Source organism: Bubalus kerabau, chromosome 3 (genome assembly GCF_029407905.1).
Source record: "Bubalus kerabau isolate K-KA32 ecotype Philippines breed swamp buffalo chromosome 3, PCC_UOA_SB_1v2, whole genome shotgun sequence".
Classification (NCBI taxonomy): domain Eukaryota; kingdom Metazoa; phylum Chordata; class Mammalia; order Artiodactyla; family Bovidae; genus Bubalus; species Bubalus kerabau.
In genome coordinates this window covers 27,990,963-28,007,842 of record NC_073626.1, presented here as the reverse complement: position 1 = coordinate 28,007,842, position 16,880 = coordinate 27,990,963, and the positions used below count along the sequence as shown (strand labels likewise).

Below are 16,880 nucleotides of genomic sequence, written 5' to 3'. Positions count from 1 at the left end.
AGAAATGATCGTCTCAACTTGAATGTACACTTCTATTTCATTACCGATGAGATGCTAATTCATTACCACGACTCTACCAGGAAGGGAAAATTCAAGTATTTCCAGAATATATTCCAAGGACTTCATCCTTATTCATTGTCTTGGCTAGACAGGCATGTATTTTGAGAGAATGAATAATTTGTTAAATCATCTGCCCTGGTGTCATTAGTATTTTTGGAGCACCTGGGTGATCATAGATAAATGCTTTCCAAGTGCATTTATAGTTGGGCAGGATATTTGCAACTTTGGTCTTCTGTTAGCCAATAAGGCTCACTTTTTTTCATAAAAGAAGCACTTAAACAGTCGGATGGCATTACTTTCCAGCCCTTTTTACTCTCCATTCCAATTGGGTATGCTACAAACGATTCATGAGAAGAAACCACATATGTATGCAGGTAGCCAGCGGCTTGTGGGGAAGGGTTTAAGGCAAGCAAGGAATTTTGTGTGGAAATCAATTCTTTGCGGAAGTCAATGTATTATGGACATTCAAGGAAGAGAAATTCCAGAAAGAAATTAACTGCCCAAGTATGCCAGCTCCTTGAGGTGTGCATCTGTAGTCACTAAAAAAAAAAAAAAAAAGTGAGTCAACCCTTCAGGCAGCTCTTAAATATACATTAGCTATTGAGTGGAGAGAGCTAGAGAGCTTAAATCAGCCTTTAAACACAGAATTCCTTACAAAATTGATTCACAAACCAGAACAAATTCCCTTCAAATCAAATGGATGCTTCCAAAGGACTGGTCTTTAGGGGTTTTCCATTGGCTATTCTTAATAGGGGTCTGGTCATGGGAAATGTCCCAAGCCCACATACATATGGGATGTTCTGGAGCACTCAGAGTGCACAGTCTCTCGCTGATGGAGAGCAAAAACCTTCCAGCCTGAGGTCAAACTAGGTTAAGTCTATGAGAAAGATGAAGCGTCTGGGCAGGTAACAAGAAATGCCCATAAAGGAGTCAGAGACTCAGGACACTGGAGTGTGGAAGGGAGACAGACTGGAAATGAAGTGCTCCCAATGCTACAGGTTATGCATGGAAGAACCACCACCGATCTTTGCTGGAAAGCCTGGCAAAACCTATCTAAGGAGTATAAAAGGAACACCTCAAGTTCCTTGGACACTCAAACAGGACTACCACACTGAGCCCTCACTAGCAAGAACAACACAAAGCTAAGATTTTGCTTCTCACAGAAACTGCCCCAAATTTAGCTCAGTGGCAGCCTGGGCGTGAGGCAAGTGAACCACTTGCAGCTATGAAAACTAAAAAAGAATATCTCACTTAAAATATCCTTATACCGGGCAGACTTGAAGGTGAGTGAACTGTAAAGATGGCTGCCTGGGAGCCAAGGTGAATTCCATGCACTGGGCAGAACATTTGGTCCTAGTCTCTGGATCTAGGAACAATATACAACTACAAATCACTGCAGAGACTTAATTAAGGATCAACTCCATTTCTTCCTGCCTGCCAGGCTAGGCCAGAGATTTCAAGGTCAACGTCTATGATGTAGGCTTTCTGGATTGGTTGTCCAGCCACTAGGATTAGGTCACCTTCAAATGTAAAGGCTTTTGTTTACATAATAATATAGTCCCAACACCTATTTCCTGGTTGTGCCATTGCTCTATGGCAATGGTTATGGTTATGTACCATTGGAGGAAGCTGGGGAAAAGGCACATAGGAACTCTCAGTTCTGTTTATGCAACTTCTAAGTCTAAAATTATTTCAAAATTAAAAGTTTTAAAAAAAGAAAAATCCTATTGAATCCTATTGAAAAATCCTATTGAATTTTTTAAAGCATAGCTTTAAAAAAAATATTTTGCCAAACTGCATATACACACACACACACACACACACACCTCTCACAAACTGCACCTCATGCACTACCCCATCACTGTTGTAGCCTCCTGATTATCACTTTGGAATAAAAATATATTTCTAAGATACATTTTTCTGCATATCATCCACTTAAAATACAATAAACACGAGCTTACTATTTGTACAGTGACTGAAATGACCTTCAGAGGCACTAAGAGAAGTTCCTAATTTTTAGGTTCTGACATATATGCCCAGTTATACCTATGTCCCTTGGTTGTGGCACATTCCAGACAACAGAATACAAAAGAGACAGCACAGCAGAACCCCAGGGGCACAGCTGCAAAATTGGAGGGGACTGTGCAAAATTTAACACTCAGACATGAGTTTCACAGGATCTAAATGCTGACACAGATGAAACACCTTATTTTTCAGTCATCAAAGTGATTGAGGGATCTTAGGATCCATTCTTTAATTTCCTCTTTCTTCCCCCCATTCTTTGATTATGGAATTACACCTACATCCATTCATTTATTATATTCAATTAATTTTTATTGAGCAACTATTACATATCAGACACTGTTAGGGACTAAAAGTTAACAAGCCAATTTTTAGATTATTTTATAACAGAATTTTAACAACAGAATCTTAAGATCATTGAAGATGAAAATGTCAGGAATATACCCAATGAATGTACTTAATGAACTTATGTTACCACCTTAAACTAAAATCTCATTCTCCAAATGCACACACTGCATTGTTTGTTAACTTTGTAAAGAGGAAGAAAGTAAATGAATGGAAAGGGAAGGCATCTAACAGGAATCAAAAAAACCTGTTTTGGGATCAATATATTCCTTGCTGAGTGTGCACTGTTACACAGATCAGTCTACAAAGTCTCAGGTGACCTATGAGCTTGTATGTGGGCCTCTGGTTCTCTGCACCTATAGCCAGCTCATTTCTTTTGCTTCATTTTGTTTTGCTTGTTTGTTTTGTGCTGGTTTCAAGTATATAGAAAAGTGATTCAATTACAAACATATATATTCTTTTTCATACTCGTATCCATCACAGGTTATTACACGACATTGAATATAGTTCCCTGTGCTATATAGTAGGTTTTTGTTGTTTACCTATTTTATATATAGTAATATTTATCTGTTAATCCCAAACTCCTAATTTATTCCACTTCTCCCTTTCCCACTTGGTAACTATGAGCTTGTTTTCTATGTTTATAAGTCTATTTCTGTTTTGTAAATAAGTTCTTTTGTACCTTGTTTTTTTTTTAGATTCCACAGATAGTGATATCAGGTGATATTTGTCGTTCTTTATCTTACTTCACTTAGTATGATCATCTCTAATCCATGTTTTTATAGATAGCATTATTTCATTCTTTTATGGTTAAATAATTCTACTATATATATATATATATATACATACACATACATATACACCACATCTTCCTTATCCATTCATCTGTCAGTGGACACTTAAATTGCTTCCATGCCTGCTGCTGCTGCTAAGTCACTTCAGTCGTGTCCAACTCTGTGTGACCCCATAGACGGCAGCCCACCAGGCTCCCCCATCCCTGGGATTCTCCAAGCAAGAACACTGGAGTGGGTTGCCATTTCCTTCTCCAGTGCGTGAAAGTGAAAAGTGAAAAGTGAAAGTGAAGTCGCTCAGTCGTGTCCAACTCTTAGCGACCCCCTGGACTGGCAGCCCAGCAGGCTCCTCCGTCCATGGGATTTTCCAGGCAAGAGTGCTGGAGTGGGGTGCCATTGCCTTCTCCATGCCTGCTGCTGCTGCTGCTAAGTCACTTGAGTCGTGTCCGACTCTGTGCGACCCCATAGACGGCAGCCCACCAGGCTCCCCCATCCCTGGGATTCTCCAGGCAAGAACTCTCCATGCCTAGGCGATCATAAATAGTGCTGCTATGAACATGGAGGTGAGTGTATCTTTTTGAATTAGAGTTTTCACTTTTTTCAAATAGTACTGCTATGAACTTTGAGGAACATGTATCTTTTCGAATTAGAGTTTTAATTTTTTCCAGAAACATGCTCAGGAGTGGGACCACCAGATCATATTGTAACTCTATTTTCAGTTTTTTAATGAACATCCATACTGTTCCTCATAGTGGCTGCTAGTCAGCTCATTTCTTACTAGTCAACTAGTAGTCAGGACACTTGCCCCAGAGACAAGACTCTACCCAGTGAAGCAAAGCAGGCAGCACCCCTGACACTCAATGTGGATTTAGATACATTCTAGTCTCTACTGCAGGCGGAGTACTCCAGTACTCTTGCCTGGAAAATCCCATGGACGGAGGAGCCTGGTAGGCTGCAGTCCATGGGGTCGCTAAGAGTCGGACACCACTGAACAACTTCATTTTCCCTTTTCACTTTCATGCATTGGAGAAGGAAATGGCAACCCACTCCAGTGTTCTTGCCTGGAGAATCCCAAGGACGGCGGAGCCTGGTGGGCTGCCGTCTATGAGGTCGCACAGAGTCGGACATGACTGAAGAGACTTAGCAGCAGCAGCAGCAGTCTCCTGCAAGAAGATGACCTGGGCATCTTGAGGGTGTCCTTTCTTCTAGGCATTTCAAAGTAGTCATGATTCTGCGATCCAAGAAACTATACAAAACATAGCTCTTAAGTCCCCAAAGCTTTCTGGGATGGCTATACCACAAGCCCTGTGGTCACCAACAAGTTAATGTTGCTCTCGTTGCTCTGTGTCTAGAGCTGGGTTTCCTTCAATCCATGCAGTTCTGCCTCCTTTCCTCACTGGCATATTAGCTGCCCCTATTTGGCACCTAAAATAGTGTGTAAGTGCTGTGTTTGGAATAAACATAATTAAGAGTCTGGCTGAGGGTTGAAGAGATAACCATGACTTTTATTAGGGGTTATTCAGCTGAAGGTAATTAAAAGCAGATGATCAGAGAGAGAGAGAGAGATGTTCATTCTCTCCATTCCTCAGAAACTTGGCATAATTGTCACAGTAGATACTCAGAGCCATGTCCTGAAGAGTGAGGCCCTTAACCCTTTCATAGTCCCTGGGACAAAACCTTTGGAAAGGGGAAACTAAATGGCCTTCCCACTACTCTGATGCCATTCTTCATTCACAGATTTGTGGTTAAACTACCAGAAAAAAATAATTCCTTAAACCGCTTAGATAGAAATTTACCAAGAAAAAGTAATGTTAAGTTGTAATAAATAATGGGATTAAAAAAAAAAAAAACAAAGGCCAACAGAGTGTATAGCTGAGTTTTGAACATTGCAGAGATTGCAGGTGTCAACCCTCTATGCAGTCAAAAATTCACGTAAAATGTATAATCGGCCTTCCATATACATGATTCCTCAGTGTCCATGGTTCCACGCCTGCGGGTTCAACTAACTGTGGATAATATGAGAGTGTAGCATTTACTATGGAAAAAAATCCGAGTATGGGTGGACTTATGCAGTACAAACCCATGTTGTTCAAGGGTCAACTGTACTCTGTTCATCCTGGAATCTGACATGCTCTCACTCACCACACAACTCTGCTGACCCTCAGTTCTGAACACTTTTAAAGGACATTAGTATGAACACATTAACACAGTAGCATAATGAAGATTTTAATAATTATTATCAGAATCAAGACCAAATTCAGTGACCACCACATATAACTCAGGAAGATATTTTATGACCAGAAAGTAATCAATATCTACTTCATTTCACTTCATATAGATATTGCTTCAAAGAATGTTAATGGGAATTCTGAGGAAATGATTACATTTATCCTAAAACTGTTTAATCAAAAATCATAAAGTAGTTTCCCATTATCAATGTGCAGCAAGTAAATGATTTATCCCACAACACTGATGCTGCCACTCAGGATAATTTTCAGAGTGAACATTATGCCTCTCAGCTCTGATCTCCCTAGAGGATCTGAAGCTCTTACCTCTATAACATTGGTGGGATGGCGGATGTAGATACCAGAGGGTGTCACCACTTCAGGACTGGAGAGTCCCTCAGCACCAGAAACACGAATGATCACATTGTTTCTTATTATGTTTCCCTGTTCTGACCAGTCTAATTTAAGAAAAGGGGATTCGCCAACATAATTAAAATGTACTCAACCCAACATTCTTATTTCTACTAATATATGTTATAGTTCTCATGATGCATATACATATATAGACAACTGTAAACCTCTAGTGTGTTCAACAAATTTAACACATCTAACATTCTGCCAGCAGCCCTGTCTATAAAATGTATGACAACTTAAATAGATGGTAATAAATTTAAAACCAATTTACATATTTACCCTTTTCTCCTCCAGGAGTAACCTCCCCAGGGATATACCTTATCTCGGGGGATGTACCTGAGAACAAAAGATGATGTTAGTTCGGCACATTTCATGCCACCCAGGAAAATGAGAGTTCCTTTAATACTATTTCTTGTTTTGGTGTGGCTTGCTTCAATTTGTGTGCGTGTTTTTATCTATGAATCAGACAGACACAGATTATGTGAACCTTTAAGTTCTAGAACTTCATGAATTAGAGTGTGAGTGAAAGCCGCTCTGTCATGCCCACCTCTTTACGATCCCATAAACGGTAGTCCATGGAATTCTCAGGCCAGAATACTGGAGTGTGTAGCCTTTCCCTTCTCCAGGGGATCATCGCGACCCAGGAATCAAAGCAGGATATTATGCACTGCAGGCGGATTCTTTACCAACTGAGCTATCAGAAAAGCTCATTTTAAATAAAAATAACAAAGAAATAGATCTATTGTTTTACTTCTTAAGAAGAATCTAAGTCACTGTCTCTGTAGTTAAATGGCACACACTCCGTGTTACGTCCAGCCCCACCCTGAGCTCTTTGAATTGGCCACCAACCATCTGCATGCCCCTCTCATGCCCTGGAAGATCTGGAATGTCCTGGATAAACAGGCTAGACAGGATCTGAGACACTCACACTCAGATCAGAGGTCTGAAATAGAACAGAATAAAAGAGCATGGGCCATGCTACAGAAGGGCTTCCCAGGTGGCACAAGTGGTAGAGAAACCACCTGCCAATGCAAAAGACTAAGAGACGCAGGTTCAATCCCTGGGTCGGGAAGATCCCCTGGAGAAGGAAATGGCAACCCACTCCAGCATTCTTGCCTGGAGAATCCCTTGGACAGAGGTGCCTGGCAGGCTATGGTCCATAGGGTCACAGTCAGACACAACTGAAGCAACTTAGCATGCACACATGGATTCTACAGAGAGGTCAACCATGTAGCATCCATACAGAGCAGCCCCACAGATCCCCTTTCTTCTAGGTCTTCAGATATCTGGGTTTCCTATGTCATTTCATGTGTCTGAGTCTGCAAACTTATTTTGCATGAATTGAGTATCTTATCTAAAATTCACTGACAGATATTCTAATTCCATCACCTATAACACAATAGAGGTCAAAGAGCCTCCACTCACAATACCCAAGAACTCAAGGCCAAATTCCTCCTGCATGTTTCACTCCTTGCCTAGTTAATGCCAATTCCACAAAATTGTTTCCGCCTAAAATAATATTGTTATGGTGCCTCCCTGAATTTCTGCACCAGGTTTCAACAAACTTTTCCCTTACAGCAATAAAGGTAAAAATAAGCAAAGCCAGTCTTCCATGTATTAGTCTGACTGCCCTGTCGTTTTCCACTCAAAAGACTGCCTTGCACCTGATAACTTCTATTGTCCTTAGCCCTTAGCCTTTGAGAGCTGGTGTTGTGGAGTGGGTTGCCATGTCTTCCTCCCCGTGATCTTCCCAATCCAGGGATCAAATCCAGGTCTCCCACATTGCAGGCGGATTCTTTACCGCCTAAGCCACCAGGGAAGCCCATGAATCCTGGAGTGGGTAGCCTGTCCTTTTCCAGGGGATCTTGCTGACCCAGGAATTGGACCCAGATCTCCCACATTACAGGCAGCTTCTTTACTGTCTGAGCCACCAGAGAAGCCCATGAGTACTGGAGTGGGTAGCCTACCCTTCACCAGGGAATCTTCCTGACCCAGGAATTGAACTGGGGTCTCCTGCCTTGCAGGCATATTCTTTACCAGCTGAGCTATCAGGGAAGCCCTGGAGTTAGTTTACATGATCCATATTTTCTCACTAAACTATTTCCCTCCCACAGTTAGAACCTTTCTAGCTTTTATCTTAACAGATCATTCCTAAATGAAACATGCAAATTTTCCCACTGATGATATCACAGAATTAATTTAAATAGAACACACTAGCTAACAAGTACAATTACAGTTTTCCTTTCAGTGAAAACCTCTGATTTGGTTATTCTGATATAACCAAAGACCTTTTGTTCATTAACAGATTTATTTCTTTCAACAAATATAACTCCAAATGCACTATTTAAAAGTTCTGTTAAGTACTAAGAAGATGATGTTCACATGAAATCTGGTATTAATAGAAAAACAGACATTGATCAGATGATCAGAAACATGATGTACAATTTTAAATCAATAAGTAATGATTGGTGATAAAAGAGTTTAAACAGACAGACTTGATTTGGGAGTGTTGGGGAGGGCTATTATAGGAGGAGAATGAATGGTATGATCAGAAGGCAAGGGCTGTGCAAAGGTCCTGAGGCAGGAGAAAGTTTGGCCTTTTGAAAGAATTAAAAAGGTCAGTGTAGTGAGAGTACAGAGGGAGAGAAAAAGAGCAAGACAGGTATACCAAGGTTACTAGAAGCAGCGTCACTAAGGGAGTTTTTTAAGCCAGAGTAAGGATTCTGGATTATATTCTAAAAGAAATAAATTCTTAAAGGGCTTTAAGATGATGCAGTCTGATATTTTTAAGGATAACTCTAAGCATCACAAAGGGAATGGACTTTAGGAAACAAATGTCAATACAGATGACCATTTAGAAAATTCTTAAAACAGGCTTCTTCAACAAGCCACAGAAGTAGTGAAGAACAGGATTCAAAAATGTTTAATTCCTTGTTCAACATCCAGGTTTGACACTTCATGAGGTTGCACAAAGACATATTTATGTGACTTTGAATTATTATTAAAATTGCTGACAATAAATTTTATATTTATTGTATATTGATTAACATGAACTGAAACGTCCATCTTTAAAAATCAGTTTCCTGAGAGACAGACTCACAGATATGGAGAACAGACTTGTGGTTGCCAGGGGGTAGTGGGGTGGGAGAGGGAAGGATTGGGAGTTGGGGACTAGAAGATGTAAACTATTACACAGAGGACGGATAAACAAGGTCCTACTACAGAGCACAGAGAACTATACTCAATATCTCGTGATAAACCACAATGGAAAAGAAAATGAAAAAAGAATTTATATATATATATATATATATGTGCATAACTGAACCATTTTGCTGTATAGCAGAAGTTAACCCAGCATTATAAGCCAACTATACTTCCATAAAATTTTTAAAATACATTTAAAGAAACAAAAAATAAAAATTAATTTCCTATGGGTAAAGCTTAGTAAGCTAATTAAAGACTGAATTTACAACTAGAATTTTTAACTACAGTCTGTTTCTAAAGCTCAGAGACTAAAGTTTTTACAAATTGGAAATTCAAATCTGGGAACAATAATTCTTTTTTAAAAAAGAACGCATCCTCCACCAGAATGTCGAAGTTAAACAAGCCGATCTCACTTACCCACCAGCAGTGCATGACCTGAAATACCATAGAACACGTTCCTGTCCACCTTCAGGCCTGAGGCCTGCGACATGCTGAGGCCTCTGCTGAAGGACCGCCACACTGTGCAACCCTGCATGTAGGAGCCTGAACAACAAAGAGGACGGTAAACAGTAGGGAATCTCAAAGGTTCCTCACATTCTGTTGATCATCCCCAAATGCTGCTAGAATATAACTACGAACATTCTTCCACACAATAATAAAATTCAAGAAATAAGGAGTTGGCAGCAGAAATTTAAAAAACAGGCAGCTTAGACCAATGTATCTTAAAGACACCAAAGATGACCATAGTGGAATCCAAGGGCCACATGTCAGAAAAGAAAACCATCTGAGAAAGAGATAGCATGGCCAAACCATGAGGAATGCACGGCTCTCAAGAGGTCCTGGTGGCCGCCATCTTTGGTATCTACTCTTTGGACTTCCCTGGTGGCTCAGACAGTAAAGCGTCTGCCTACAATGTGGGAGACCTGGGTTCAATCCCTGGATCAGGAAGATGTCCTGGAGAAGGCAATGGCAACCCACTCCAATATTCTTGCCTGGAAAATCCCATGGACGGAGAAGCCTGGTGGGCTACAGTCCATGGGGTCGCAAAGAGTCGGACATGACTGAGCGACTTCACTTCCACTTCTCATCACAGTGTAGTGGAGAGCAGATCAAGAAACAAACAGCTAAGGCTTACAGACCAATTCTGACCTCTGAAAACTGCATCCAGCATGAGAAGAGGTAGTATTATATCTTGAGCTATGAAGTTATTTTTTTAATTGAAGTATAGTTGATTTATAATATTTCAGGTATACAGCAAAGTAATTCAGTTATACATACATATGTGTATATATGTGTATATATATATATATATGTGTGTGTGTATATATACATATTCCCTTTCATAAACTTTTCCATTATAGATTATTACAAAATATTGAACATAGTTCCTTGTGCTATACAATAAATAGGTCTTTGCTGTTTATCTATTTCACATATAGCAGTGTGAATCTCTTAATCCCAAATTCCTGATTTATCCAAATTGTAAGTAAAGCTAGAGATCAGTCTGAGGACCAGAACTCTCACATTTGAATATGGTGGTCTGTGGAACTGGAGGGAAATACCTTCTACTGTGCTAAGAGAAACTGACATTTAAGAAAATCATTACACTAGCTCCATGAACATATTTTATGACCTCCCAAATCGATACATGTGGGACTGAATCAATTAATGAACAACTATTTACTGAGTATCAACTATATATTTCAGGAATTATGTCTTGTGCCAGAGGTATAAAGATGAATAAAACTAAGTAAATTCTGTGTTTGTGTATCTTGAGTCTGATGGAGAAAACTCACATTAAAATAATTAAAATGTTTTATTTGGATAATAAAATTATAAATCCTGAAAAAGAAGCTTTGTATTATTTCCAGACAGGGAGAGAGATTATATCGATACCAAATGTTTGAAGTATTAGAAAAATGGCTTTGGTTTATGTAATAATTTGACTTTTGACCTTGGGACTATCTAGAAAAATCTCACGGAGAAGGCAATGGCACCCCACTCCAGTACTCCTGCCTGGAAAATCCCATGGACGGAGGAGCCTGGTAGGCTGCAGTCCATGGGGTCGCTGAGGGTCGGCCACAACTGAGCGACTTCACTTTCACTTTTCACTTTCATGCATTGGAGAAGGAAATGGCAACCCACTCCAGTGTTCTTGCCTGGAGAATCCAGGGACGGGGGAGCCTGGTGGGCTGCCGTCTATGGGGTCGCATAGAGTCGGATATGACTGAAGTGACTTAGCAGCAGCAGCAGCAGAAAAATCTCAACTACAATGTCTCCATAGACAGAAAGTCTATAGATTCGCCTTGATCCCAGCACCAGATGCCTTCACATCACTCACTAATAAGTTAGCCCATCCACATCCACTCATGTAGGAACGCTGCCTGCTGCAGACTTTCCTGAGCAGGTCTCCACCACAACATCACTGCTTGCCCCTCAGAATACAATGGTACATCTGAACAACCAGTAAGGACTAATGTGTTAACAGAGCTATGGTGGGTGAGTTCAGGGAAGGGTAAACCTCTAAAGATTTAATCAAGCAAAGATTCCAACACCCTCTAACTCTGTGACTGAGGACAGCTGGCCACACAGGTCATGAGAGCCTGTAGGGCATGAAACAATAAAGGATTCTTTGGCAAGCATGCCAGAAGTTTCTAACCTCTGGGTTAATGGGTTTCCCCCCTCCCAGGAAACACATTTGCATTTTAACAGAGACCTACAGGGGATAATGTATTAATTCAGTGGATTTCAAACTTTGGTAAAGCACTGAAAAGTGAAAGTGAAAGTGTTAGCCTTTCAATCCAGTCCAACTTGCAACCCATGGACTGTAGCCCCCGGACTGTAGCCCCCCAGGCTCCTCTGTCCACAGATTTCTCAAGGCAAGAATACTGGAGTGGGTAGCCATACTGGAACTGACCCACATCAACTATTCCTCAGCATTATAAGCACCAGGAGACCAAAGAACCAGAAGAATGGTACAAAGATTCTGATCATCCTAATGTACTTGGGAAAGAACCATGTGAGGGACCCATCCCCCTAAAGAGTGTAGAAATAAATAAGGTGGAAGAGATCTTGGAAAATTAGGAGAGGTATTCTTGGCAAGCAGATAATTTGAAATGAGAAAAAATGCTGCTAGCCAGAATCCTGCCTTCAATGACCTCATGGATTACTTTGTCAATGCCTGTTGTGATTCTAGCACTTTTCAAGCCCCACCGAACCTCCCATGTGCCCTGATGTGCTTTGTCAGGCATTGACTTCTGGAGCACCACCTTACCAAGGAAGGGAGAGCTTGGCTGTGTGGGTGTTGAGGTGCTGAGGGCAGGGGAGCGTAACTGCAACGGGGCTGCTGTCCTCATCGCTCAGCATCTGTACCCATCTCTCAACTCCATATATCAGACTCTGGCATTGGAATTTCACCCTAGATGCTCCTACACTCCTCCAACTTTGATCTCAGAGCCTTTATCAGTACATCTGCTCATGTTCTTCTTTTCTGATTCTGATCTTTTTTTTTTTTTTTTAACTTTACATAACTGTATTAGTTTTGCCAAATATCAAAATGAATCCGCCACAGGTATACATGTGTTCCCCATCCTGAACCTTTTTATCTACTTGTCTCCAGCTGCCTTGGATGTCTGCTGCTTCCCTCGTATCTCTTCAGGTCTGGCCAAGGTCTGCACGCTCTGTCTGCTTCCCCAGGAAGAGAGCCTGGTTCTCAGCCATTCTCCCCACTTTTCCCAGGCAGGGGATTCCTCTGTGTTAGGACATCTTCCCAAAGTGCTTTCCACTATCCTTGACTGATAATTTATACTATTTAATGTCAATCTATCTGTAGTCACAAAGCCAGTACGTTGTAGTGGCAGGATTCAAAACATGGATTTGTGTGGTTCCCTCCACATCTGCTGTACCTATAGTGACATTTCTCAAAGGGAAACTTGGATTACTTGTTCCAGAATCAGAAGGTTAAAAATTCAGTTTTTCTAGGCTCACTTTGGATCACAATTTGTCTGAGACAGGGTCTCCAAGTGAGAATTTTAATAAGCTCTCCAAGTGACTCTCTGAACCATAGACCTAAGGTATAGTTATCCACCTCTGAACCCCCCATGTTCCCACATACCACCTACCAGGACCCCCTTGCATGGAGAGCCTTGAATATAGAAGAAGAAAGATGAGACATCATGCCTGGGCCTCCTCACCTCTCATAGCTCCTACCAGCATCAGCGAGCTCATGTGCTTGTGGAAGACTTGCCCCAAGTCCCGGAACTGCACTCCCTTCAACTGGATCCGGCTGGGCTCCTCCGGAAAGGACTGAACGATGACTCTGGCCCCCAAATCCCTGGATCCCAGCATCTTCTCACTCTTGGAATACAAACAGTTCTGCAAATCACCTGAGACACAGAATGAAGTCAAGGGGCACAGAAGAAGGTACAACATGATTCTAATCAAATCTCCCAGTATGAAAGGCACTGTGGCACAAAGGACAGACCGTGACTGTTTATTTACTAACCTTACTTCCCTTTTACTTCAATTCTCCCCTTTGGATTATTAATTAAAACATCTGATAACTAAAACATGATGTTGCCTTCACTCTATTATTTCCAGAAGCCCCCAAATCAATCACCTTAATTATTATCACAAAAAGCCTGATGAGAACCCATAAACCCAACCTAAATAGATGCTTATTACAATCCAAAAGATCCCCCTGAGGGAGTGTGCAATAAAATGACCCTCTGGTGGGTGGATAATTGAAGAGAAGACATGTGAGTGCTAAATGTAATCACATCTCTTTGCCGTCCAGTGGAGTTTTCCCAATATTTTGCTGCTTTATGGTTTGAGGACATAGCAACGATGCCATCGAAGAAATGGAAAAGAGCTCCAAAGAAACGACTGAGCCACTCCCACACCAACGCCTCAGTCCCAGCAGAGCCCTAGTGAGGATACCTGGCATTTGGTAGGGTGAACTAACCTCAGGATGGAGAAGAAATCATCTCCTGAATTAACTCTTTATTATCCAGGTTAATAAACCAATGAAGAAGAGCCACTAATACAAAATTATGGGTCATTCTAACAGTCATCTGTTGTCAGTCTCAGAAAATGCATATCAGTTCAGTTTAGTTGCTCAATCATGTTCAACTCTTTGCAACCCCATGGACTGCAGCACATCAGGCTTCCTGTCCATCACCAATTCCCAGAGTTTACTCAAACTCATGTCCATCAAGTTGGCAATGCCATCCAACCATCTCATCCTCTGTCATCTCCTTCTCCTCCTGCCTTCAATCTTTCCCAGCATCATGGTCTTTTCCAATGAGTCAGTTCTTTGCATCAGGTGGCCAAAGTATTGAAGCTTCAGCTTCAGTCCTTGCAGTGAATTTTCAGGACCGATTTCCTTTGGTATGGACTGGTTGGATCTCCTGGTAGTCCAAGGGACTCTCAAGAGTCTTCTCCAACACCACAGTTCAAAAGAATCAATTCTTTGGCACTCAGCTTTCTTTACAGTCCTACTCACATCCATACATGACTACTGGAAAAACCATAGCTTTGACTAGATGGACCTTTGTTGGCAAAGTAGTGTCTCTGCTTTTTAATATGCTGTCTATGTTGGTCATAGACCTTTCTTCCAAGGAACAAGTGTCTTTTAATTTCATGGCTGCAGTCACCATCTACAGTGATTTTGGAGCCCCCCAAAATAAAGTCTCTCACTGTTTCCATTGTCTCCCCATCTATTTGCCATGAAGTGATATTAGAGGTGAATAAAGAGGTATTTGGTATTTGTACATTTTATCACCATTTTAACCATGTATGCCAGTGAGCCATAATATTTTCCAGCGTCTAGGCCTCTTGTTATGGTTTTTGGCTACGTTGTTTCCATATTCGAGCTCCATAAAAAGAAGAGGTGAATGATAAGTTATTTTTTCAATTAAGGTCTATGAATTTTGTTTTATTTTTGGAATTTTTTAGTCATATATAAGAGTTGTGGTAGAACTAGAGATTATTTTTTTCATCAGGAGACAACAGATTTATAATGGCCCAAACCCAGAGGCATGATCTCTCTTGGAGCATGATTAAATGCCGTGTTTTGCACAATACGATCTGAGAATACCTGTATGAGAACTACCAAGAGCGTCTGTAATTGACTGCAGATGCCAGTTTAGCAGAAATGTTAAATTTAGCAGTCACTGCATTCCAACCCACTGGATGAAAACTTTTTTTTTTTTTTTTCAGAATGACACAATTGTGAACTAGATGACTAGGGGGTGGGGGGCAGGGTCAAAGTCCCTCTTACCCAACCATATACCAATATTATCCCCACAGGCCTCTAATACATAGACATGACTCAAATCTTTAACTCTGGACTTGACATTTCTTCCAGGCTCCAGACATCTCCAGTCACATGCTGGCCTGGCATCTCAACATGTACAAAATTAAACTCATGATCTCTACCCTCCCACCCCCCAAACCTGTTTCCCTTCCCATCTCAATAAATAGCCTCCTCATCCATCCAGAGCTCATGCCTGGGAGTCATCCTTGACACCCACACCATTCTGGACCAAAGTTGACAAATGATGTCTTCCCAACATGTGAAAGCCTCATAATCTACAGCCTGGAAAACCAAAACATAACCTACTAAACTAACCATCCCTGAAATAGATGTTTAATAGGTACATCAGTGTGATTCAGTGCCTGTTATTCTTCTCGAAGATAGATTGACTTTTTCAACCACTTACTTAAAGTATGTGGTAGTTTCCCTCAGAAAACAAACTCCAAAAGTGGGAATGGTGGGGGGAGGGAAGAGCCTTCCAAGTCTAACTCATTAGAACATGCTGCCTGTATCGCTGACTCTGGCATTAAGCACTTTTCCTGAGAATTGTAGAGAAGGATGGGAATCAGTTTCATTATAACCTCTGACCTGAAAATTTAATTCAACTCTTCAGATTTTATTATATAACAGGAATATTTTTTCCCCAAAGAAATAATTAATTTCTCAAGCAAATACTGTTGCCTATCTCTTTCACAAGGGGGTTGAGGGCAGGAGAGGAAATGACGATTTATCAAGAGCATTCTGAAATCTACAGAACACAGCAATTCCCCTACATTCATACCTTCAAGTTTCAAACTTTCAAAGATTTAAACATGCATTCTGTCAATGTCAGGAATGAGTGAAACTGCAGCTTGCCCTCAGTCTCCTATTGCTAATTATCCTTCAACTCTACCATCTCCCAAGTCCTCTCTCTCTTCCAATCAGTAGCTCTTACCAGTTCACTAGGTGCCAGCCCCTATATGCCAGCTCTTTTACTGTGCTACTGCACTTTTCAAGGTAACTTACTGTAAGATTGAGAATGTTTTCTTTATTTTTTTGTGGTTGCTTGCTTTTTTTATGTATTACTTGTATGGAACGTATTATGAACCTATTACAGTACAGTACTATATAGCCGATTGTGTGAGCTGAGTGCCTAGGCCAGCTTTGTTGAACTTACAAATTGGACTTATGAACATGCTCTCAGAAGATAACTCATTTGTTTACAGGGGACTTGGTGGCTCAGACGGTAAAGCATCTGTGTATAGTGTGAGAGACCTGGGTTCGATCTCTGGGTTGGGAAGATTCCCTGGAGAAGGAAATGGCAACCCACTTCAGTACTCTTGCCTTGAAAATACCATGGACGGAGGAGCTTGGTGCAGGCTACTGTCCATGGGGTCACAAAGAGTCAGGCACAACTGAGCGACTTCACTTTCTTACTGTATTAGGAACACACTAATTGAAAGAAGTCAACCATACCACATATCATTGAACAGTAAGAACACTGTTTTTCATCCATTATAGACT

At 41.0% G+C, this 16,880-nt stretch overlaps 1 protein-coding gene across 1 annotated transcript in view; it reads right to left on the bottom strand.

Moving 5' to 3' along the window:
- The window catches only part of PKHD1 (PKHD1 ciliary IPT domain containing fibrocystin/polyductin), a 440,275-nt gene that overhangs the window by 248,227 nt on the left and 175,168 nt on the right, over positions 1 to 16,880 (bottom strand). Inside the window, exons 39-41 of the mRNA XM_055574400.1 lie at positions 13,255 to 13,446; positions 9,479 to 9,604; positions 5,771 to 5,901 (exon numbers count right to left, since the gene is read on the bottom strand). Coding sequence (XP_055430375.1) covers positions 5,771 to 5,901; positions 9,479 to 9,604; positions 13,255 to 13,446 — 449 coding nt within the window. The remainder of the gene's footprint in view (positions 1 to 5,770; positions 5,902 to 9,478; positions 9,605 to 13,254; positions 13,447 to 16,880) is intronic.